Consider the following 25,518-nt stretch of genomic DNA (forward strand, 5'->3'; position numbering starts at 1 on the left):
AGTCCAGGCAAGAGCCTTTGCCTATTATTGTAAGGTTTGGCTAACTGCCAGTGTGATTGGTCATTCTAGTGGCCAAGGGGCCATTAATCTTGGCCCACATTCAATAAATAGGGGTGCACAGGTAAACAACGTGCTCTGTTTCACTTGCAGCTCGGGCTCCCCTTCATAGCTTGGACTCCCCTGCCTGTGTACTCACTAGCAGAGCTCACTTAAGCCTGCCTATATGTATGTGGAGCTCATAGTCTCCCAAACAGCCGTGCACACCTTGCATGGCCGCTGCCTATCATTGCCTGGTAAGCGCCATTGCTGCCAAGTAACCAGGAGCAGACTCTGAACTGTCTGCATGTGATCGGCCTGTCTGGCCAGCATTACATTGTTCTGAGACAGCAGAGATTGCACCTGAGGTCCTGCCAAGAATTCCTGGATAGAGCGTCCAGAAAAACCAGGAGAGAAGGGCAGAGATTGCATCCTTTGCCTGGAGAACAAGGTCAGAGACTGTAATTTCCCTACAAGCCAGGAAGATTCTCCTTTCCCCTGAAGCTGGGAGGATTCCAGCCTCAAAGTCCATGGGCAAAGCTCCCCTGAATTTTGGACACGAGTAATAGGCTGTGATGTAGCCCCAGAGGGTGATTATTGATTAATCAGAATTGTGAGTAATTGTTTTGATGTCTCTGTAATGTCTGTTGCCTCTGCCATAGAGCAGAATCAGTTTCCAGCCCACCCTGCTGGGCGAATAGCATATAGACCCCGAGCGGCATTAAGCCATGGGGAAACTCCTCTCTCTGTTTATAGCTTGAGTGTTTGCTAGTTTGAGTGTTTGCTAGTTATTAATAAGTTATACTGTAGATATTTATCCTAGAATGTTCCCATGACCATGTAGAATTTTTTTAATATTAATATACAGTGGTTGGGGGTGGCAGAGTTCAGAATATTGAGTTTAATAAATATATATTTTTATAGAATATTATCTCGCCCTAATTAATTTCTCCCCTCCGCCACAATCGGTGTAGGTGGCAGAATACCCCTCTGTGATGCCTTTGTAACTTCCCTACCTCAGATACCTTTTTAAAGTTATTGTTAAACTTTTCTTTTTAACTTCCAAATCAAGTGAGATTCATTTATTTGGGTGTGATTACCTTTTCTCTCTCCACTTCTAATCCCTTTCTTTTGGGAAAGAAGGGGGAAGGGGGAAGAGGGAAGGGTACTCTATGAAATTGTTATTGGTTCTATCAGATATATTTGAGTCTCTGGAAATTCAAATTAGAACCAGGACATGTGGAGAGCAGCATGGCAAATACAGCTGCCAGCTCCTTCAACACTCTTGGGTGCAGCCCATCTAGCTCCATAGACTTGTCTGGGTCTAGTTGGCTTAGCAGATCATTGAGCACTGCCTCATTTATTGTCATGAGCTCATTCTGGTTCTCTTCCCTGACTCCTAGATCCTGAGGTGAATGTCCAGGGAACTACTGGATCCAATGCTAAACACTGAGGCAAAGTAAGCACTAAGCATCTCAGCCTTCGCTTCATCCTTAGCCACTGTTTCCCTCTGCCTCCAATAAAGGCTGGAGATTTTCCACAGTTCTCATTTTGTTACTAATACATTTATAGAAAGATTTCTTATTATCCTTAATGACTGTAGCTAGTTTGAGTTGCAGCTGTACCTTCGCTCTATTAATTTTCTCTCTGAATAGCTTCACTATATTTTTATTGTCTTCGTGACTACAAAGGCCTGTCCCATCTTCCAAAGGCCATAGACTCTCTTTTTGTTTTTCTCCTACTCTATCATCCCAGTAACTCAGGAGTTTTTTAGTGATAATCATATTTTAATGCACATTCTGGCAAGCTTTGTACATAGATTGAAGTGTTTGGGAGAGATGCTGGAGATGTTTCGGGGAGTAACAAGATATCTCTCCCTGCCCTGCCCCTGCCTCCTCTCTCAGCTTACAGTGACATAAGAGAGGAAGGAGGGGAAAAAAGAGTCTTAGTTGATTTACACAAAATGATTTACTACTCTACTACAAACTTTACACTCATATATATATATATATATATAGAGAGAGAGAGAGAGAGAACAGAGAGGGGGAAATGAAATCCCAAATGCTGTAACAGGCAAAATGCAGCTGCCTGGAATGAAATTGTAAGAGAGAGAGTGTAGATGGAAGGTTTTGAAAGGGCTTGGCAGGCTTCAGAGTATCTCATACCCATTTGACATTTTCCGCCACTGCCCATCCTGTGAAGAAACAGCAGTGTCACTGGGCTAATGATGGTGCTTCCTCTAAGGGCAAACCACCTATCTGCTATGAGGATGTCCAAAAGATCTGATTTAAGGTCCCTGCCAAAGCATCTTTCTCAGGCCTCTCCTGTGTGTGATTCTTTAGTGAGAAGTATATTTTCAATTCACATTCTACAAAGCTTTCTAAAGTGATTGGAGGAGTTGGGAGAGCTGCTGGAAGTGCCCCTCCCTGAGGGATTTGAGAGTCTGTCTTGTGTGTGCCTCTAGTGTCTTTCCTTCCTTAAAGAGAGATTTGTATTATTTGAAGGGCAGATCACTATCCTGTAACCTCTGATTTAAGGCTCTGTGATGGAGGGCCACATAAGCCCAAATGGCCGTGTTTACAAGTTTATTCTTGCCCAGACATGTTGTCCCCCCAAACGGTGTTGTCCTGCCCAAACCAGGGGAAAACAAATTAAGGGGGACAAAAGAGCACAATAAGCCTGGTGCCTTCGAGTCTGTCCTGCCTGCTTGCAAGGTTGAAGTAAACAAGTTGTGTAAGCTCACACGCTTAGGGTGTGGGTCCACCTGAGCCCTTTCCATATTTGGGGGTACCGGACCTGTGGATTTCATCTTATTTGGCATGTTTTGGCCTGCTGCCAGACTCTTATTGGACAGTATTGTGGCCAAGGACCATCAATCTCCGGCCCATATCTCATAAAAAGGGCAATTCAGTGTTCCTGCCATGCTCCTCCACCCACTGCTCCTAGCCTCTTTGCCGCCTCTGGGGCCATTGCCGCTGCATGATTCTGACCCATGGTGCTTCGCACTGGCCCAGGGAAAATTCAACCAAGGTGCTCCCGGCCAGCATCGCTCCAGCCCGTCGTTCCCGGCTCGATCGTGCCTGTGGAGTCTCTTCAGGCAGTGTGCCCCAATAATACTGTCCTGGAGTCCTGTATACCCCTAAATTCCTCTCCCTCCGTGGCTTGAATGGGAGAGGTAAAGCCGCCTGGTTCCCCTCCCCCTTGCCTGCCCTGCAGGCGTGAAGGGGGTGAGCAAAGGGGTCCTGCCCGCAGGAGGAGTGCCCCGTGCAGTGCCCACGCTGGAATTGGGCTGGGATTGGCTGTGCCCTTTCGTGCCTAAGGAAGTGGCAACTCTGCTCTTTGTCTAGAGAGAGTATAAATATTGGGGAGCTTCCTGCCTTTGGGGTTCCCGCCTTGGAGTTCGTTCCTGCCTGAATGTTCGTGACTGCCTGAGAGTTCTCCCCCCCTCGCCTGGCCTGGATACAGAAAGAGCTTCAAAGGATTGCTACAGCCATTAAGGTCTCTTTTTGAAAAGCCTAACAACCCTTAACGACCCACCTGCAGCTGCTGAAAGGGAACGAGAGGGACAGGCCACAAGACGAAGTCAGCCTGACTGTGAGTTATTTTGGCTCACCTTTATTATTAAGTGGGAAATGTTATTAATTAATAGCTAAAGCCTTTTCCAACTTCTGACTTCCAAAATAGTCAGATTATCGATGGCATCCCTGTAGATATTCTCAAGGCAACCGAATCTGGTAATTAAAACTAAATTAATTTCTGTATATATAGTTTTGGGGGTGGGCTTTTGGGAAATAAAACAACTCTGTTTTTGTATAAAAATTCCTGACACGGCCACATTAATTCCCTGCCTCCACAACAAATACCTGAACTGAACTAGTCAGATCCACGAGGGTCAACAACGTGGCTTTGCTACACATATTTGGGATCACCCTGACTGTGACTCCAGCCAGTGAGTAACTGAGCAATCTCGATTTGAACAGCATAGACTTTCAGTGACTTTACCAGTGGCACTTTTATGCCACAAGACTCTCTCTCTATCCAAAACCTTTCCAAACCTCTGCCAAATTCCTGATTCCTGCTGTAAATAGACATTCTGTAAAGTAATTTCACAACCGCATACAAAGAACTTGTGTAGGTTAGCTGCATATAAGTTTGGGGGATGGAATTATCTTTGTATATAATATTAAATTATTTATAACCCTTTTAAATTCAGCCTCATATTTAATCCCCTAAAACCCAAACAAACCCTTCACAATTGGCTCTCATGTAGGTGTTGTTTTCCAGTGGTGGTAGCTGATGAGCAGGATGGGACTGCTCTTTTTGTGATCAGAGAAAGGCAAAGGAAGCCTAGTGACACATCACATCCCAGAGGCGGCCAGGGAAGATCCCATTAAAGACCAAAGGGATTCAGCATACTTACCAAGGTATCTCCACCATTCCTTTAGATACCGGGAAATGCCCATCAGGATGCTGTGTCCTGGGCATGTCATTGATATGTGAAAGAAAAGAGAAGAAAATGGTAAAGGGAAAATTAACAAAGACCTTGTGATGGTTTGGGCTCTTACCCGCCCCCCCACACTTTGTATTTGCCCCAGCTAACTCAAACAGCCTCTGGGAATATAAATGAAGCTATTTATTTTACAGCAGCAAATATACAGGCAGCTATTTACAATATATACAGTTATATACAGAAATATACAAAGGATAAACAATACAAAAGCACAACTCCCCTCCCAGAAACCTGAGTCCCCAGGAGGGGCTCTCAAACCACCCCAACATCTCCCCCGGCCCTCTCAACCTTACCCCAGTTCTCAGAAAGAAGAGAAGTGCAGCCAAGAGGTTAGGGAGCAAGGTTAGTGGGAGCAAGGTTAATGAGATGTGACCAGGTCTGAAGGCAAAGGCAGAATGAAAAACAAAATGGAGAATGTTTTACTTCTTCTTCCCAGAGTTCTCAGCGTGACTGTGAGCGAAGAGACACCATTGTTTTCATTTCACTGCCCATTATCTAGTTCTTTTACCAAAACATTCTAGCTTGCTTCAAACTAGCACAGACCTTTCCCTAAGGAACAAGAAGAGTGCATGGAACAGCTTCTTGGGAGACACAAATCTCCTCTTGTCCTACTCAATTGTCCCAGGGACCCAGGGGTTTCAATGATTCTTTTCCCTTTCCACTGCATTCAAACAAAACAAACCCAGTTCTTACCAAGTTGCTAGACAGTGCCTTGCTCCTTCTGCTTTCCTGTATCCCTTCCTCAGGTTTCAGTTGGCAATGCAAGGAAAAGTGTGGCCAAAAGCTCTGTAATGGGCATAGGTGTTGAAAACAGAAGACAGAGTTGGTGAGATGTTCTGCTGGACTCCCAGATGGGTCCTGTCCCATCTGATGTGCAGTGCAGCTCTCTGAGAATTCTCAAAGCCATTCTCATCATTCTGCTTGGTCACAATATGTCATGTGTGCTGGTACAGAGCACAGAAGGATTTTCAGCCCAGCTGCTCTTTCCCACCAAGGAAGACGAAGGGAGGCTGCCTCCTTGTGAACAGTGCTTGGGACTAAGCCCAACACTGGATGTTGCCCTGACCAAACCAGGCCTTGTGGTGGGGTGACTTTGACTGTCTGCCAGATGGCCACCAAGTTACTCCCCCTCCTCAACTGGACAGAGCCAGAAATAGGACAGCAAATCTGGTGGTCTGCCATAAAGAGTGGGAGGTCTCAAATCAGGTGGCATCAGGAGCAAAGGAGAGTCATCTTGGATGAGGACTCTTGAATTTATTGCCAGTATCAAATTGAGTAGTGTGGGGAGAAATCAAATCAAATTCAAAAGAGCTGCTCCAATCCTCCTCTTCTTCCCACTTACGGCTTCACACTCTCATTCCCAGACATTTTGTCTCCTGACCTGAGAGGCAGAGGGGACTGGGCAATGGAGTTGTGGTTGGCCCTTTCCATCTGCTCTCTAATTCCCCACCTGATAATTTGATTTTTTTTTCCCTGAAAGCAGAGCAATGGAGCAATGCATTCCTAGAGAGTAACAGTGAGCACACAGTGCCAAAACCTACCTGAAGGACATCCCAGTGCTGTCTCTGCTCTTCACTGATCAGTGTTGGTGCACTAATGGCAGCTTTCAGTGTCACTGGACTTTACTCAGTGCCATGCAAGAGGTCTCATAAAAATTGTGGGGACTTTGTCACTCAGCCTCACCAGAAACCTGTGGCAAAGTCCTCTAAGATAGGCTTTGCTGTGTCACCATGGAGACATTCAAGGTCAAGCATGATCATAGAATCAGTCAGGGTTGGAAGGGACCACAAGGATCATTTAGTTTCAACTCCCTTGCCATGGGCAGGGACACCACAGCTGCCCACAGCCTCAGCCAGTTGTGGTGGAGGGGCAGCAGCCCCAAAACTGAGGCCTCTCTATGCCTTTAAATGCCTGGACATGTTCTTCTGCCAGGACCTATGGCAGTAAACAGGTTGTGTAACAAACACACGCCCAGTCTACACAGATCCACCTAGGTAATCCCCTAATTGGGAGGGTCCAGGCAAACAGCTTCTGCCTATTAAGGTAAGGTTTGGGCTTACTGCCAGCCTGATTGGTCACTCTAGATGGCCAAATGAGCCACGAATCTCGTCTCAGAGTCTACAAAGAGGGGTGCAAGGGAGCACCACGTGTTCAGAGCCTTCAGGGCATTCAGAGCCTTCAGAGCTTTCAGAGGATCAAGCTCAGCTGTCTGATCCACATAGCAGCACAGACCTGCTTGCATGGCCTAGACACAGAGTCAGGCCTTTACTTACTTGCAAACATTTCCGAGGCTCAGACTTCTTGCACTGATCTCAAGGTGCAGTTAAGCTGTCTGTGAACCCTTTGAGAAGCAGAGCGCATGCACGCCTGCGCTGATACATATATGGGGAGCCGAGAGCCCCCTGCCTAAGCCTAAAGCAGCTGTACACACTGGCTGCTATCTTGTATTTATCTATGGAGCTCAAGTCTCCCTGCAGCCCGGCAGCCTGCTTGCCCGGCATATACTGCTTATCAGCTGTCCTGTAAGCCTGGAAAATTCTAGGCTCAGCAGACCCTTTCAGACTGTCTGCTAACCTACAAACACAGCCTGCTAGCTGTGGAGCGACTGTGCTAAAAGTTGCATGGACAAATCCTTCTCCTACACCTGGAAATCCTGCCAGATGATCATCCCTGGACCCACACAGCATCCAGAAGCAGCAGCACCAAGGCAGAGACCACTTCACCAGGAGAGAAGGTCAGAGAAATCCTGTTTACCCCAGAGACTGGGAACACATCATTCTCCTGCAAGCCAGGACAGATTCCAGCTTCTCCAAGACCCTAATACTGGGCACACTGTGACACAATCCCGGGAGGGTGATCAATAATTAATACTTGAGAGCAACACATCTAAGCAAGCTTTAATTCCTTTGCAATATAAGTTACTTCTGTCTGAAGAGCACACACAGTTTCTGCCCTTGCTGGGCAGACAGTAGAGTTGTTAAGAGGCATTAAGCCTAAGAAAATCTTTCTCTCTGTCTATAGTTGTTGGTAATTTGATACATCCATTTAATAATCAAATCCCTGTGAATATATCCCACCTGTTTTCATAAACTTGAACTAGAACCTAAATTACATAGTGGTTGGGGGTGGTACAGATTTGTAAATATTAATTTTAATAAATAATTTTATAAAAAATTAATACCACCTCAAATTAATTTCTCACCTCCCCCTAACAGAGGAGGAATAAGAAAAACCCCTCCACGACACCAGTCTGGCCTTAAACAACTCCAGGCATGGGGCCTCAACCACCTCCCTGGGCAACCCATTCTCACCACTCTCATACTGAAGAATTTCCTCCTCACCTCCACTCTGACTCTCCCCATCTCCAGCTTTGCTCCATTCCCCCCAGTCCTGGCACTCCCTGAGAGCCTAAAAAGTCCCTCCCCAGCTTTTTTGTACCCCACTTCAGATACTGGAAGGCCACAATAAGGTCACCTCAGAGCCTCCTCTTCTCCAGACCGAACAGCCCCTACTCTTTCAGTCTGTCCTCACAGCAGAGCTGCTGCAGCCCTCTGAGCATCCTTGTGGCCCTTCTCTGGACATGCTCCAGCATCTCCACATCCCTCTTGTAATAGGGACTCCAGAACTGGATGCAGTACTTCAGGTGGGGGTCTCACCAGAGAGGGCCTCCCTGGCCCTGCTGGCCACACTTCTCCTGCTGCAGCCCAGGCTCTGGTTGGCTTTCTGGGCTGCAAGTGCACACTGATGGCTCATGTTGAGCTTCTCCTCCAGCAGCACTCCCAAGTCCCTTGCCTCAGGGCTGCTCTCCAGCCAGTCTCTGTCCAGCCTAGATTTAGGCTTAGGATTGCCTTGACCCAGATACAGGACTCTGCACTTGGTCTTGTTGGACCTCATGAGGTTGGCTTGTGCCCACTTCTCCAGCCTATCCAGGTCCCTCTGGATGGCATTCCTGCCCTCCAGCCTGTCTGCTGCACCATACAGCTTGGTGTCATCAACAAACTTGCACTCAGTGCCTCTGTCCACTGACAAAAATGTTGAACAAGACTGGTCCGAGGACTGATCCCTGAGGGACATCACTTTTTACTGGTCTCCACTTGGACATGGAGCCATTGACAGCCACTCTTTAGGTGTGGCCATAAAGCCAATACTTTATCCATCTAGTGCTCCAGCCATCAAACCCACGTGTCACCAGCTTGGTGATGGGTCTCTGAGACAGCTATTCTTGTTGAAAACATCTCTGCTCATTACAGAGGTGCTGGACTAGATGACTTTTAAAGTGGCCTTCCACCCCAAATCTGAGTCTATGAAGAATGCCTGAGTGGCTCACACATGATGTAACTGAGGTCACTGAGAGAAGGATGGCTGCATTTGCACAGATGACTCACTCCTCTTACCACAGCACCTTCTTGAACTGTTCTCTGCTCCTTTCTCTCTCCTACCAAATCACCAGAATCTCATGGTCCTTTTGTACCTTCCCAGCTTTGCATAGCACACAGATTTAAGTGGGTGTCCTTCATCAGCCTTACTTTGCCCCATGGCACTGTCCCAAGGGCTCTTTGGACCCACCAATCTTTTCCAGACCAAGAATACAGTCTCCTGCTCTGCCACCTCTCTTGGGAAAGCACAGCCAGCTCTGTACACCAAAAGCAGCAGAGAAACCCTTGGTGAAAGAAAAATCTGGCTCAGGTGCCTCAGGGATACCTCTGCTTCTTCCCCAAGATGACCATTCCATGTCTGCTGTGATGAAGAGATGGGGAGCAGCTTGGTGCAAGCTCAGTTCCATTTGATGTACTTTCAGCACTTGGTTATATACTCTTAACATATAAGCTAAAGATCATGTCAAATCCTAATTGGTCATCAAGACAGACCTCAATATAGACCTCAAGACAGACCTCATATCTTAGCAACAAGATAAGCAAGGAAACCCCACAATCTCCTGCTTTACATTGTTTCATCTGTTGCAACATCCTCTAAGGTCATTTTGACCCCCAAGTTTACTTATCTAAGTACTTTTCCACTTATACATTCTGAACCCATGGCTTATGTTCCAGTGTGTCAAGATCAAGCAGCTGTGCAGCATTAAAAGTCCTACCATTCCCAACACACGTCCCTTGCATTTTCGAGTGTGAGCCCTACTGGAAACAGTCCTGCAGCTGATGCCCTCAGTTCCTTGCCACCTGTCCCTGAGGACACTTGGAAAATGAGCAGGGCCTGCATGCCCCTGTGTGCAAAGACTGGAGGAAGAAAAGAGATCAGCTGCCCTTCCATCACAACAGCAGCAGGCATTCAGGGTTTGCTCAGAAGAGGAAGAATGAAGAGAGACACATACCTGCCTGAACCATTCAAGGTGGGCAGTGACATGGGACAGCCCCTTCTCCTTCTGGATGTAGAAACTCAATTTTCCTCTGCAGAAGAGAAGGAAAAGGAAAAGAAAACTCAGGTACTGGAGTTCAAATGAAGCCTTTCTCTGCCCACAGCTCCCTTCCCCTCCTGAAGGTCCTGTCTTCTCTTGCAGAGGAGGGAAATGCTTTGGTGCTGAAGGTAATCAGGTGCCAACGGAGCTTCAATGATCTAGAGAAGATTAAGACAACCAAACACCTGCTGAATGCTCAGCACCAAAAGTGAAACTTCTTTTGGGAGGAAAGCTCTGTCATTCCTCTGGTCACAGAGGGCAAAGTCTGCAGCTGTAATCTAATAGGTCAATAATTATCTCGTGTGAGGCTTAGCTTTCAACAGTGAAAGTAGAGATTGAACTATGAAAGTTTAACTCAGGATTTGGTTCTCACTCAATATCAGAAATGCTTTGTCTGTGAGACTGACTCTTGTTTGTGAGATTCCTTTGGGAATGGTTGCAGGGTTTTCATGGTATTGGAGAGACAGTGTTTGAGAAAGCACCTATAAAGTGGAGTAATTCTGCGTGTGGAGAAGGTCATTCCTTCAGATGAAGTGCTCTTGGATTGGCACTGGATTTGCCTCTTGCTGTCACTTCTCATGGCTGTTCCTTCCTTGCCATCCTGTGGCAGTGCTAAAAGCAGAGCAGGCACAAGATGGAGCCCAGTCCCCATGAGAATTGAGGAATGAGCTGGTAAAGGGAGGCCATTTGGCCCTGTAGCTGATTGTTACCTCCCTGCCAACAGGGAGAGCAGGAGTGGACCTGGTAACAGCCATATCCAAGGCTTTGCCAAAGGCTGCCACAACTCATGAGCAGCATTGCCTACTGCTCAGTGTTACCACTCCATGTGCACATAGCCATGGCTGTTGTCCAGGTTTCAGCTAGCAGAGAGCACCAATCAGCTCAGGCAGCTGAACAAGCTAATGGGGCTTCAATATCTTGCTGAAGTCCTGCCTGCTGTATTAGGAAATGGCTGGCATGGGGTGAAAGATGATGTGACTTGGAGTTCAGGTTGTGACCTCATTATGAAATGGGATAGATTCATAAAATAATATCATTGAATAGTTATGTTTATTGGTTTTGATATTAACATTCTGGCAACAATTATTTAATCTCACCACAACCTTACTTCTAATCAGGTTTGAACACATGGTTGTGGGTGTTACACAGAGGGAAACAGGCAGTCTAGATCAATCAAGAAAACTAGCAACACCACAAAATGTGATGTAGCTGCCAGAGAGAACCTTGCAGTCAATATGCTGCTTGCCCACTAGGAGGAACTCAAGAGACTTCTTTCTGCTGAAAGCTGGAGGCACATTGCAGAATTTCAGTTACCAAGAGGATTTTGAATATTTACTCACAAAATAGAATCTCCAGACTTTCCTGGAGCTGAATTACAGTATCAGACAGTACAAGATCTCTCAGACACTTGGAGAGATCTTGTGGGTGTCCTGTTAGCCGTTGGAGGCTGTTGGATAGGCTGCTGGGTTAGGGGAGTGTCAGGCAATCTCAGCCCTGATTCTGGCTCCTCTTGGACCATGTCTTTTTCCAGGACTCTAGACTTGGCAAGAGGTTTGCAGATGTTGCTGTAGAAATTGATAATCTCTTATGAATGATGAATATAAATTTTGGTATAAATATTCATTCTTATTATTAATATTACACAATTCAGGAAAATTTCCTGAGATTCTTTGGATTTCAGGCTGACAGGAAGTGGTTGCACAAAGGCTATTTATAAACATGAAATTAAACAGTTTAAACAATCACAACTTGGAAAACAGGGATGTAAATCCAGGAAAAATTCTAAGGATGTTTCTGAAGTCTTATCATTAACTCCAGCAGATGTATTCATGACACATTGATCCCTAGGGCAAGAGTACAAAATATTCCAGGCAGAGGGAAGGGAAGAAGAACTGAATAGCTATGATATAATTGCCATCACTGAGACATGGTGGGACAGCTCCCACAACTGGAATATTGTGATGCATGGCTCTGTGCTGTTCAGGAAGAATAGATCAGCAAGGCGAGGTGGGGGAGTTGCTTTCTGTGTGTGAGAACAGCTGAAATGTGCTGAGTTCTATCCAAGGGTGGGAGTGTGTGTGGGGGTGTGGAGAACAAGTTGAAAGCTTGTGGGTAAGAATTAAGGGATGTGGGAAAGGAGGTGAAATTGTTGTGGGTGTCTACTATAGACCACCAAACCAGAAGGAAGCTGTTGATGAGGCCATCTACAGACAATTGGAGGTAGCCTCTTGTCCCAGATTAGGGTGCATCCCTCCTCCAGGAGAATAAGCTCACCACAACACAGATTTTTTTTGGAAAGACAGGGAAAGATGAAATTGTAGTTCTTATGGTGTAAATATAACAGCATAATGAGAAACAAACTACTAGAGAAAAATACAATAACCTTAAGGAAGATGGAGGAAGGGGCCAAGGGGTGGTGAAGCAGCAAAAGCAGCAGCAGCCAAAACAGCATCTGGGGAAGATAACAGGCAGGTGCAGCTCAAGCAGCAGAAGCCAGCAAGGGGGCAGAACAAGCTGTGCTTCTAGACATAAGCTCTTGAAGATGCAATTAAATTATATTCACTTATCTATTGTTCCATTATATGGCCTATCCCTGGAATGTTCACCTCTCCCCTATGTCTGAGCTAGAAAATCAGCTCAAATGGCCACAATCCACCCCTTTAATATAATGCCCATTGCAGCATCAAGTCATTCCATCTGACTAGGGATAGCATCAGTGTCGTGGACGATCATTGTCCAGGCTTCAGGCATTATTTCTCCAATTCCTGGTCATTTATCTCCTCATTTAGCCTGGAGAAGAGGAGGCTCAGGGGTGATCTTATTACTGTCTACAACTACCTGAAGGGGCATTGTAGCCAGGTGGGGGTTGGCCTCTTCTCCCAGGCAACCAGCAATAGAACAAGGGGACACAGTCTCAAGTTGTGCCAGGGTAGGTATAGGCTGGATGTTAGGAAGAAGTTCTTCACAGAGAGAGTGATTTCCCATTGGAATGGGCTGCCCAGGGAGGTGGTGGAGGCACCGTCCCTGGGGGTGTTCAAGAAAAGACTGGATGAGGCACTCAGTGCCATGGTCTAGTTGACTGGATAGGGCTGGGTGATAGGTTGGACTCGATGATCTTGGAGGTCTCTTCCAACCTGGTTGATTCTATGATTCTATGATTCTATGATTCTATGATTTCCCTCTGTCTCAGGCATTGGCTAGCGCAGAGGTTTTCAAGAAACAGTCAGATGTTTTCCTCAGTGAATGGGATGGAGCAGGACTCTTGGCACTCACAGGGTTCATGCTCATGGATAGTGGGATCTTTATGGGTTTTACAGGCACCACAATCATCTGCAAAAGAACTCATACCAACATATCTACATTCTCCCTGCCAATGTCAAGTTCTTTGGTGGAACACATTGTATTCCACTATTCTTTTGCATAACCCAGTATGTACGACCAGGTCCTTCAGCAGAAACCACCCCTCAGACAGGTGTAGCCTCCCCTGAAGGGGAGAATACCCAAACAGACTTCCCCAACATATTCTTTTCACAAATGACAGGAACCCTGTCACCTTCTACCTTTTGTAATACATCTGAATGAGCTGGACCTGCTTGCTTGGTAGAACCTCTACTGTTCACTACCCAAGTAGCTTGGGCTAGATGTTTCTTCCAATTCTTTACGGTTCCTTCCCCCTTTGCCTTTAATGTTGTTTTTAGCAAGCCATTGTAAGGTTCATTTTTGCCTGAGGCAGGTGCATAGTAGGGGATGTGGTAAATCCACTCAATGACTGTGGTGGAGGGTACACAGGCCCAAATGGCCGTGTTTACAAATCTATTCATGCCCGGACATGTTGTCCCCCCGAAAGGTGTTGTCCTGTCCAAACCTGAGGAAAACATATTAAGGGGGACAAAGGAGCACAATAAGCCTGGTGCCTTCGAGTCTGCCCTGCCTGCTTGCAAGGTTGAAGTAAACACCTTATGTAAGCTCACATGTCTAGGGCGGGGATCCACCTGAGCCCTCTCCATATTTGGGGGTACCGAACCTGTGGATTTCACCTTATTTGGCATGTTCTGGCCTGCTGCCAGACTCTTATTGGACAGAATTGTGGCCAAGGACCACCAATCTCAGACTCATACCTCATAAAAAGGTCAATTCAGTGTTCCTGCCACTCTCCTCCACCCACCACTTCTAGCCATTTTGCCGCTTTTGGGGCCATCGCCGCTGCATGATTCCGACCCACGGCGCTTTGCACCAGCCCAGGGAAAATCAGCCAAGGCGCTCCCGGCCAGCGCCGCTCCAGCCTGTCGTTCCCAGCTTGATCATGCCCGTGGAGCCCTCAGATAGCGTGCCCCAATAATACCTGAACTGAACTATTCAGACCCACGAGGGTCAACAACATGGCTTTTGCTACATATATTTGGGATCACCGAGACTGTGACTCCAGACAGTGAGTAACTGAGTGACCTCGATTCAGGCAGCACAGACTCTTAGTAATTTTACCAGTGGCACTTTCATGCCACGAGACTCTCTATCTAAAATCTTTCCACATGCTGCTTTCTAGTCCGAGAACGAGGTAGAGTGATGTAATGAGGCAGAAGGCAATGGAGAATTACAAAGAGGCTTTAAAGTGTTGAGTCAAAAAATTATTATTACCAACTCTTGGGGGCTGGCCACAGACCCAGACAGTGCCCAAACACTTTAAGGGGACCATGTGCTGTTGGCCGCTGAGGCTTGATTGTTCCCAGGCTTCTGGGAAAAGTGACGTACGGAAAGGACTCTAGAACTGGAAAGTTAGAGAGTATGTATGTTTATTGTGCAGGATGCACAGGGGATATCTCCTCCAAAATCGTGCTTACCCCAAAGAAGCAAGCCACCCCACATCTATACACTGAATCCATGCATATTCCTGAAATGCCTGTCCATTCTTCTCACTGAAACCCCCCTGCTCCCACTGTGTATGGTAATTATCTTCTCAGTCCTCTGCGCTTGCATAGTTCCCCTTGGAAATTGTGGGCAGGGGTGTTTGAAATGTGGGCAATGGTCGCTTGGAGGAAGATCTTCATCACAATGTACTTTTCACCCCTTGCCTGGAACTTGGTGTTCTTGCAGGTCTGTAATACCCTTATCAGCCTATGTCCTTGATGGCCTTCTGCCCTCTCTCACCATGAATTTCTACTGTAGCATTAGTCTGGCAAGCTAACAACCCAAGCTTAGCTAACAATCCCAAAAGCTATTTCTGCAAGCGACAGTAAGTCATTCGTTCAAAAACCCAAAAGTGCAGACGAACATCACAGTCACAGGAGAGTGCAGGTGTGCCACATCTTCGCTGGCTCTGTGTGGCAGTCGACGCTGCAGACTCGCAGATCACTCAGCTGTCAAGTATTCTCCTCAGACTCCCATAGTTCTGGTTCACATGATGTTCTCATTACACTCCTTAGCTATGAGCTGTGTCTGACTATTGTGCTTAAGAACTACTAACCTCTAAATACAATACAAAGATATGCCCTAGATGTTGCTATCAGTCTATTCTACTTAGGCCTCTTCCCACAGTTCTTCCTCTGCTTTTAGATTTTAGGGCAGTATTTTTTATCTCTTGCATGGCCCTTGCAAGAGACAAAAGTCACATTGCCATCTTATGCCAATTTGAGTGGGCCTTGGCCTTTACAAAGCTGTTAAACTGAACCAATTCCATTAAACCACAATCACTGAAAACTCATAAAAATACACAAATTCGTTAGCCATGGTCCAAACCTTAAAGATCCATACAAATACAATCATCATGTCAGCGCTTCTCTCAAGTCCTTTCACAGTTCTGCCATCTGAGCAAGACTTCTGCTCACTTTAGGAAAAAACAGGTTGGTCATAATCAGGTTGGTCTTCATCAAGGCCTGTGAAGATAAATGGTCAAACACAAGCAGATACAAGAACAAATGCAGACATATCCATTGCCTAGGCTAGCAGATCCACTGGCCTGGTCTGTAAGCTGTGATTAGAAAAATCTCGAGAAAAGAAAAGATTTCTTCTGCTATCCTACTGTCCTCTAACCCATTTTCCCCTTTTCAATAATGCCTAAATGTACCCAAGAAAAACATCCCATAACATCCTTATGTCCTAAGTTCCCAAAACTACAAACCCTTAGTCTTAGCTTATCTTACTCTAAGAATCTATCAGCTATAGGAACTTCAAGAAAAAGCAAAGGGAATTCAAGAAGATAACAATCCCATGGTATTCTCAGAAGAAGGAAAAGTCAAAATTGTCACAAGGCTCATTTCATTGCAATTAGCAGCTGTTCCAGTAAACTTCTATACTAGTCCTGTCTTTATCTGATAGTTATTGGAGGAAGGAGCTGACTGGCATTAGCCTACAAGCTCTATCATTCCCTGCTCCTAGTCCAGAATCTGATTAGTGACTTGCAATGTAGATCTCAGTGCCTACACCCTTTGCTGTGAGAGGCAATGCATCTGAGTTCTAGTCTGTCCTGCTTGGTGCCTTCCGTGTATGTATAAGTTTCCACCCATGGTCAGTGGCACTGTCATCTCTGCTATGTCCTAGCAATCTCCCTCTTTTTCTTTTTGCCACTGAGCAGGGGGTGCAAAAGTCATTGCTGCGTAGTCTGTAGAAGGAATTAACCAGTAAAGCGATGGTAAATACCCCAGCCAGGAACTATCAGCTATCATTTTGAGTGCAAACAGTTATCATCAGGTGGCTAAAAAATACACCTGTGCGTGTCCATGCCCGTAACAGGGGCAAAAATGGTCCTAAGTTGTCCTTGTCATTCTTGTTATCATTTCCATAAACTTTCTGACATCTGTCTTCAGTAGCACAGTATCACAGTAGCATCAGGGTTGGAAGAGACCTCATAGATCAGCAAGTCCAACCCTTCACCACGGGGCTCAAGGTCAGACCATGGCACCAAGTGCTGCATCCGATCCTGCCTCGAACAGCTCCAGGATACCAGGGAATGCGATTCTACCACCTCCCCGGGGAGCCCATTCCAGTATCCAATCAGTCTCTCAGTGAAGAGCTCTCTCCTCACATCTGGTATTGTCAAAACAATTCTGAGGCTTCGCTGCCTCCTAGCAGGGAAAAAAAAAATCCGTACGAGGAAATAACTCTGGCAGAAAAAAAATCAGTAAAAGAAGCAACGGGTGGGGGGGGAACGGGGCCTCGTGGGCCCTCCACAGGGGGCTAGAAGGGGGGAGGAGGAGGGGGAGGAGGCCAGCAGCTGCAGCGCCGCTCTTGTCCTCGGCCCTCCATCTCGCCCAACCCCCAGCTGTTTCAGGTCAGCCACCACTTCTTGTTCTCGTCCTTCTCTCCCCCTGTCACCTATCCTTAGTACATAATACGAAATCTACTCTGAAAACTTCCCAACTGCCATCTTCCCTCTCAGACTCTTCAAGACAGAGAGAGAAAAAAAAAAGGCAGAGGTGAAGCTGTGAGCTATTGAACAGCTAATCCCTCTGTAGCCATACAAACGCAAATTGACTAAACTCTGAAACGACTCAAGGAAACCCACAAACTCTGCCCACCCCACCAATCCCCTCATCATCTCCCTCAGTCCCCCAGCTGTTGAAGGCTCGCGGGAGACCCCTCGACTTTGGGATGCGGTCTGTTGGAGATGGGCGGGCGGGGGGGGGGGCGGATCTGAAGACTGTTCCGCCGAGCCGTGGGAAAGGGAGGGTCCTGAGCTGTCTGGTGCGGTCGCATCTGCCATTGGTCCATTCTCTCTTTACCGTCCGTTCCTCTGTACCTTCAGTAGAGTCTCTTACCGGCTGAACACTAAAAGTCTGTGTCCTGTATTGCATGCAGTCATCCGCGGGGATGCGCGGGCTACAGCGGCAGATTCGACACGGTACACACAGCGGCAGGCAGCCGCCCTCCACGTGGCAGGTCCGAAAACTTTTTCAAGCTGAGAAGCGATTGTAACTGGCTGCCGGCGGGTCGCTACGGGCAGCTGCCATCATGGGTGTGTCGGTGAGTCACTACGGGCAGCCACCATTATGGGTGTGTCAGTGAGTCACTATGGGCAGCAGCAACAACCCAGTCCCAAGTGCGTCTCTCCTAGCACTCCGGTTAGACCGATTAAAAAGTCCTTAGCTTCCTATGCACCCAGCCCACAGAGCTGAAGCAAGACGAGATTGTCTCCCAGAGACTAAGACTCGTCAGCGGGGACAGAAAACAAAGTCATTCACATAGTGATAAACAGTTGCACATGCCCAGTTCTTTTCGGGGGCTTGCAAATGCTTTGCAACGAACAATCAGCAGAGAGTTGGTGTGGTCTGCATGCCTCGCGGCAAAGTTGTGTACTCAGAGCGGCTCACAGGCTCAGCTTCAGTCACAGATGGTACTGTAAAGGCAAAGCACCGGCAACCTTGTTGCAAACCGCGTATCGCTCCCTGCCATGGATACGTTCTAACATGTCTCTTACCAATGTCCCTGTGGTCAACATGGCTACAATCGGGTTACCGGGCGCGGCTCCAGCAGGGAAGGAGGGCGGAGGTGGGGCACGGGGCGGGCGACATGGGTGCCCGCCGGGATCGTGCTGCACGCTCATTTTCAACTCCACCACAGAGCTGGCAACCTTCTCAGCCATGCCCTTAATGGAAGCAGCTCTGCCAAGACCAAAAAACCGAAGCACGGAGCTTTCTTTCTTCGGGACGCTCGGGGCGGGGGCGGAGGAGAAACCTGGCACCGCGCATGCATCAGAGCTGTTTTCAACAGCTGGCAGGGTGAGAAGTAACAGGAAAACCACCGCCACCATGTTTCTTTCGGCTTTCATCTTTAGTAACGCGTGGAGCACCTCCCGCCGGGCGGGACTTAGCTGGCGGGGCGACTCAGAGTCTTTTCTGTTGCTAAGAACCGTGTCCCACAGCGCATCTCCAACCTCCCGCTGCAATTTCGATTTCAAAGTCATGGGAGGCTTTTTACTCGCATGACCCTGCGCATACGCCCGGGCCAGCAGCTCTCAGAGCTCAATGTCTGGCGAACTTCTCTCATGAGATAAAAACGCCAGCAGACACAGTGCCCCAGCAGATCCACTGTGGGCCTTACCTGCCTTACACACGGGCTGTTCACTCCGGAAATGAACGTCCAGACTACTGCCACCTCCGGGCAGCGCTACCTGGCCCAGCGGCACCGAATGATGCTTACTCTCTCCGATACAGAGAACGTCCCACAAGATAATCGGCCCCCTCTTCTTCGGGCCAACCCTCCGGCCTCCTAACGCAGTCTCACCTGCAGCCGGCTTGTGTACGCCTGATTCCTCTGTTCAGGGCGCCAAATGTTGGAAAACACGTTCGGTGGAGCGCTATGGGAAGATGACTCTTTGTTCACCAATATGGTTAGATGGTCAAATCCACTTGTGCTAGTTTGAAGCAAGCTGGAATGTTTTGGTAGAAGAACTAGATAAGGGGCAGTGAAATGAAAACAATTGATGTCAACTTCTCTCATAGTCTCGCTGAGAGCTCTGGGAAGAAGAAGTAAACATTCTCCATTTTTGTCTCTCTCTCTTGCTTTTGCCTTAGACCTGGTCACATCTCATTAACCCTGCTCCTACTAACCTTGCTCCCTAACCTCTTGGCTGCACCTCTCTTCTTCCTGAGAATTGGGGTAAGGTTGAGAGGGCCGGGGGGAGGTGTTGGGGTGGTTTGAAAGCCCCTCCTGGGGACTCAGGTTTCTGGGAGGGGAGTTGTGCTTTTGTATTGTTTATCTTTTGTATATTTCTGTATATAATTGTATATAACTGTATATATTGTAAATAGCTGCTTGTAAATTCTGCTAGCTGTAAATAAATTGCTCCATCTATATTCCCAGAGTCCGTCTGAGTTAGCTGGGGCAAATACAAAAGTGTGGGAGGGGCGGGGTAACCCCCAAACCATCACACCACTTTATTTCCGTGATACAGCAACTTATATGCGTTCTAGCAAGAGGCGTGCTCAGCTTAAGATTGGTTACAGTCAGAGGGTCCAGAGTTACTTGTAAGGCATCAATAGGTCAGCATACCATAACAATCTGAGGGTCAGCCTCTGGGGCTGGCTAAACTCTGCCCACCTGCAGCTGCACTCCACCCCCTGCAGCTGCATGTAGGGGAAGCCACCCTGTGCCTGCTATCTAACTCCCAAGATGGATTCAAGGACATTTCCAGCACGGGTTGCTCATGTTTATAATTCTCGTGTGCTGTGCTAACAAGAATTTCTCCAACAGAGGGGTTTGTCTGGGTTTTGGGGGAATGAAATATGAGGCTGAATTTTTTTAAGGGTTTAAATAATTTAATATTAGATACATAAGGAATTCTCCCTTCCCCAAACTTATTTACAGCTACCCCACACAAGTTCTTTGTATGCGGTTCCGAGATTATATTACAGAATGTCTATGTACAGCAAATTGGGGAATTAGCAGAGGTTTGATTTAGGAAGACAGTCTGTGGCATGAAAGTGCCACTGGTAAAATTCAAAAGTTTATGCTGTCTTAGATTGAGTTTGCTCAGTTGCTTACTGGCTGGAGTCAGTTTCCATGGTCCCAAATATCGTGGGTTTGAATAGATTAGCTCAGGGGTTATTGGGGTGCGCTGCCTGGAGCTTACATGGGCACAGTCAAGCTGGGAACGGTGGCTGGAGCGGCGGCTGGCCGGGAACGCCTTGGTCAGTTCCCTGGGCTGGTGCCGTGAGCTGGAGTCATGCAGCGGCAGTGGTCCCCAAAAGCGGCTGGAAGCGTCTAGGAGCAGCAGGTGGTAGAGGGTGGCAGGAGAGGAGCAAGGTGCGAAATAGCAGGGACACTGAATTGTCCCTTTTTATGAGTTTTGATTCCGAGATTGATGGTCCTTGGCTACAATTCTGTCCAATGAGGGCTTGGCAACAGGCCAAAACATACCAAATAAGGTGAAGTCCAGGGGTCTGGTACCCCCAAATATGGAGAGGGCTCAGGTGGATTCCCCACCCTAGGCACGTGAGCTTACATAACATGTTTACTTCAACCTCCAAGCAGGCAACCCAGACTCGAAGGCACCAGTTCTATTGTCCCCCTTTGTCCCCCTTAACTTGTTTTCCCCAAGCTCAGGTAGGGCAACACCTTTCGAGGGGACAACATGTCTGGGCATGAATAGATCTGTAAACACAATCATTTGGGGCCTGTGCAACCCTCCACCACACCTCGCTCTTTAGATATCCTTGGAATGCTTTCATATTGCTACTTGCGAATACATCCGTGGTTAGTGATTAAGACCAGCTTCTCTCCCTGTTAGTCATCTACTTCTGTGTGATTTCATGATTACCTATTTTGTTTCTATGTTCCCGGTGTAGGTATACTTTTGGTCATAATGTTCTACTCTATGCTATCTTCTATTTCTTCATATCAAAAGGATGCAGACAGTCTCTGACCTTGTCTCCTGGCTCTTCTCGATGATCTGTGAATCTCCAGGACTTCCTGTCTTGGCAGGAGACTTCCAGGTGCAGGCAGGATGTCTACTGATGTGCAATCTTATGACCGTGTTGCACTGGCTAGGCAGGCTGATCATGTGGAAGTATTTAGAGCCTGTCTCTGGTAAACTTGAGACAATGGAGTTTCCAGGCAAACAATCAGGCAGTGAGCAATGGCTGCAGGCATGAATAGCACAGCAGAGCACAGCAGAGCATGGCAGAGCACGGCAGAGCACGGCAGAGCACACCAGAGCACAGCAGAGCACACCAGAGCACGGCAGAGCATGGCAGAGCACGGCAGAGCACGGCAGAGCACGGCAGAGCATGGCAGAGCACGGCAGAGCACAGAAGAGCATGGCAGAGCACACCAGAGCACAGCAGAGCACAGCAGAGTGCCCCAGAGCATGACAGAGCACAGCAGAGCAGGCTGTCTACCCGCGTATCTCTTTTTATCAGTGTGGGCTGAGATCTATTGCCCTTTGGACACAGGATAGCCAATCAGAATGGCAGTTAGACAAATCTTACCATATTAGGCAAAGCCATAGGCTTGCTTTAGCCAAATTTGGGAAAAGCATAGGCCTTGAACAAGCTGAGTGTGTGTACCTTGTTTACCACAGGACTCTGGGCAGACAGAGGACTTAGACTTAGTGGCTCCACGTTCTTCTGTCTTCTTTTCCATAGTTGCTTCTCTTGTGGAGCAGAAAAATATGCCTGGGCAAGCCAGGACATGTATAAGCCTATTTTGGGCTTCTCAGGCCTGCCACAAAACCAGCAGGTGCCAGAAACTCTACTATGAAGCACCAGGTGGTCCTGTCTGCACTGGGAGGGCTCAAAGGGATTGAAGCCTAGACTGTAGTGGGGGAGGATCAGAGAAACCAGATCATAGTGGGACAAGATCAAGTCTGTAGTTGGAAAAGCTAATTGGTCCCAGTTTGGGCAGAGATGAGCCCCAGTCAGTACTGGCATAAGCTCAGGGTACCCAGAGTGTAGTCTGACAGGGCCCAGTCTGTCCCAGGAGAGGACCAAGGGATTCTGTTTGCATTTGGCCTTGCCCTGACTTCAGTGGGATACGCTACAGGGACCCAGTCTGAGCTGGGAGACAATCAGGGGTTCCAGTTTGTACTGAAAGAGGATTCAGTCTGCACTGGGGCAGATTCAAAGGATCCATTTTGTGCTGGGGTGGGCCTCAAGCTGTAATGGGCCCAGGGGATCAGGAGTGTACTGGAGCAAGGTGCACTCTGTACTGGGAGGAGAGCAGGGGTTCAGCTGATGCTGGAATTTGCCCAGTCGTTACTGGAAGGAGTTAAAGAGATTCAGCATGGCCAGAGATGGGCTCCTTGTGACCTGGGATAGCCTCAGAGTGTCCTGTTGCCATTGCAATGGGGCCTGTTCTGCACTGGGATGGAATCAGGGCTTCCAGGGGATGCACTTTGTACTGGGAGGGGACCCAGACCATGCTGGGAGATAGCAATATGTTCCCATTGGTACTGGGACAGGGCCACACCTGTGCTTGGAGAGGTTCAGGAGATCCAGTTGTGCTGTGGTAGACTCAGGCCATACTGGGAGGGGGCCCAAGGAACACATTTGGTCCTGGGATAGAGCCCAGACTGTAAGGAAGAGGTCAAGATGATGCAGTTTGTAGTGGTATGAGACCACATCTGTGCTGGGAGTGGTTCAAGAGGTCCAGTTTGTATTAAGAGTGGGATAGGTCTTAACTGGGAGGGGTTAAAAGGATCATGTTTGTACTGGGCAGGGCCAAGCCCATACTGCAATGGGGCGAGGGGTCCAGCCTATCCTGGAACAGGTTATAGTCTCTACTGGGCAGGGGATCAAGTTCAGAAGTCTTGTTTAGAAGTCTTGTTCAGTCTGTGCTGGCAGCTGAGTCTGTACTGCCAGCCTTCTCCAGTCCTAGCTCCCTGCCCAGCCCTTGCCATGGCCCATGTTTGGCTTTGCAGACAGCTCTGCTCCAGGAGCTGTCAGATGATGGGCAAAAAGAGAGGCTGTTCAGGGCTGTCCCTTCTGCCAAAACAACCCTTGCATGGGGATGCAGATGGCCTCAGAGCAAGACTCACTCTTAAACGTAGAGTGAGAGGCAAGTGCTGGAAATGGCCTCTGAGAGGTGCTGGGTGCTGATGTAGTCTGTCCACACTACCAAAGGCACAGACTGGCCTCCTTTCTTCTGCACCTCTGTCTGACTCCTTCCACAACCCCTGGCTCTGCACCACAAACCTGTAGTGTGAGTTCTCTCCCTGAATGGTCACACAATCCAGAGCTCTTCCCACCTCCCCTGTCATCTGTCCCCCACCAATGTGCTCTCCCAAGCACAGCCCAGTCTGCTCTTGCCCCATAGCAGTGCTCACCACTGCAGGGTGCTCTGGGAAGTCTCACTACAATCCCAGCTCCTCAGGAGGACACAGCAGCTGCAGGGGGGTGGGGAGGAGTGAGCCCAGAGTGGAAGGCATCCGTGGCACACTGCATGAAGAGATGCCCTGGTATGATGACACTGCTGCTCTGGAGGTCAGCTCTGTCCCATGAATACCCCTGGCCTGTCCCTGCCTGTGGTCCCAGCACTGCCATGCAGCAGGATGGTGCCAAATCTGCCACACTACTCAGGCCTTGCTCCTACACAGGGACTCAGCAGGAGAGTGGGAAAGTCAAAAAGAGCAGTTCAGGGCAGCCCAAGCACTGGGGCTCTCTGGCACTGCTGCTGTGCTGGGACTGTTTTCTCCACAAAACACTGTCCTGTACCTCAAGAGAAGGCTTGGAGAAAGGATCTGAGAAGAACAAGTCCCTGGAGGGTCCGTGCTTGTGTTGGACACACACAGGGCACAACTCCCCATATCTGCAGTCTCTGAGTCAAATCACAGAGGCAAGCACTTAACCAGAAAAGGTCTGAACCAAGATATTTCTGGGGGAGCAACATTCTCGCAAGTGCAACATCACCAGCAGCAGCTAAAATGAGAGAATCAAAGCTGGGCACAGACCTATCCAGAAGACAGTTCATTGCCTCTGGAAATATGCAGAGATCAGTTTCCTCAGGGCATCCTTGAGCTCCTGGTTCCGCAGGCTGTAGATGAGAGGGTTCACTGCGGGAGGCACCACTGAGTACAGAACTGACACCACCAGGTCCAGGGCTGGGGAGGAGATGGAGGGAGGCTTCACATCAGCAAAGATGCCAGTGCTGAGAAAAAGGGAGACCACAGCCAGGTGAGGGAGGCAGGTGGCAAAGGCTTTGTGGCGTCCCTGCTCAGAGGGCATCCTCAGCACTGCCCTGAAGATCTGCACATAGGACACCACAATGAACACAAAGCAGCCAAATGCCAAGCAGACAGTGACCACGAGCAGCCCAACTTCCCTGAGGTAGGCTGTGGAGCAGGAGAGCTTGAGGAGCTGGGGGATTTCACAGAAGAACTGGTGCACAGCATTGCCCTGGCAGAGGGGCAGGGAAAATGTGTTGGCTGTGTGCAGCAGAGCAGTGAGAAGCCCACTGGCCCAGGCAGCTGCTGCCATGTGGGCACAAGTTCTGGTGCCCAGGAGGGTGCCATAGTGCAGGGGTTTGCAGATGGCAAAGTAGCGATCGTAGGCCATGATGGTGAGAACACAAAACTCTGCTACAATCAAGAAGACATAGAAAAAGAGCTGAGCAGCACATCCTGCATAGGAAATGGTCCTGGTGTGCCACAGGGAATTGGCCATGGACTTGGGCAAAGTGGTGGAGATTGAGCTCATGTCAAGAATGGAGAGGTTGAGGAGGAAGAAGTACATGGGGGTGTGAAGGTGATGGTCCCAGGCTATGGCAGTGATGATGAGGCCATTGCCCAGGAGAGCAGCCAGGTAGATGGCCAGGAAGAGCCAGAAGTGCAGGAGCTGCAGCTGCTGTGTGTTAGTGAATTCCAGGAGGAGGAAGTGGGTGATGGAGCTGCTGTTGGATATTGTTCTCTCTGTTGTGGGGGACTGTTGAAAGAAGAGAGAACATTACACAAGATAGGACACAATTCCTTGAGATAATTCTTTGGCTATTTCCCAGAAAATACCCTCAAAATTCCTTCTCTTTCCTTGCAGGAACTTTGTGCACTCTCAGCTTCACACCCTTGCACTAATCCTGGCAGAAGGCAGCTGAGTGATGTCCTGTGACTCTGATGGTGCAGCTGGGAAGCTCTACT

At 48.3% G+C, this 25,518-nt stretch overlaps 1 protein-coding gene and 1 long non-coding RNA gene across 2 annotated transcripts; both read right to left on the reverse strand.

The window, feature by feature from the left end:
* Positions 1-4,465: 4,465 nt before the first annotated feature.
* LOC135192832 (uncharacterized) lies at positions 4,466-9,947 on the reverse strand. The gene is made up of 3 exons (XR_010309039.1): positions 9,876-9,947; positions 5,240-5,332; positions 4,466-4,513 (listed from the first exon to the last, which is right to left on the reverse strand). It is a non-coding gene; the product is annotated as an uncharacterized LOC135192832 (long non-coding RNA).
* A 14,408-nt stretch (positions 9,948-24,355) lies between these two features.
* LOC135192813 (olfactory receptor 14J1-like) lies at positions 24,356-25,294 on the reverse strand. The gene has a single exon (XM_064176190.1). The coding sequence runs from the start codon at positions 25,118-25,120 to the stop codon at positions 24,356-24,358; it is 765 nt and encodes a 254-aa protein (XP_064032260.1). The 5' UTR covers positions 25,121-25,294.
* Between the last annotated feature and the right edge of the window lie 224 nt (positions 25,295-25,518).

Source organism: Pogoniulus pusillus, chromosome 44 (assembly GCF_015220805.1).
Source record: "Pogoniulus pusillus isolate bPogPus1 chromosome 44, bPogPus1.pri, whole genome shotgun sequence".
NCBI classification, from domain to species: Eukaryota; Metazoa; Chordata; class Aves; order Piciformes; family Lybiidae; genus Pogoniulus; species Pogoniulus pusillus.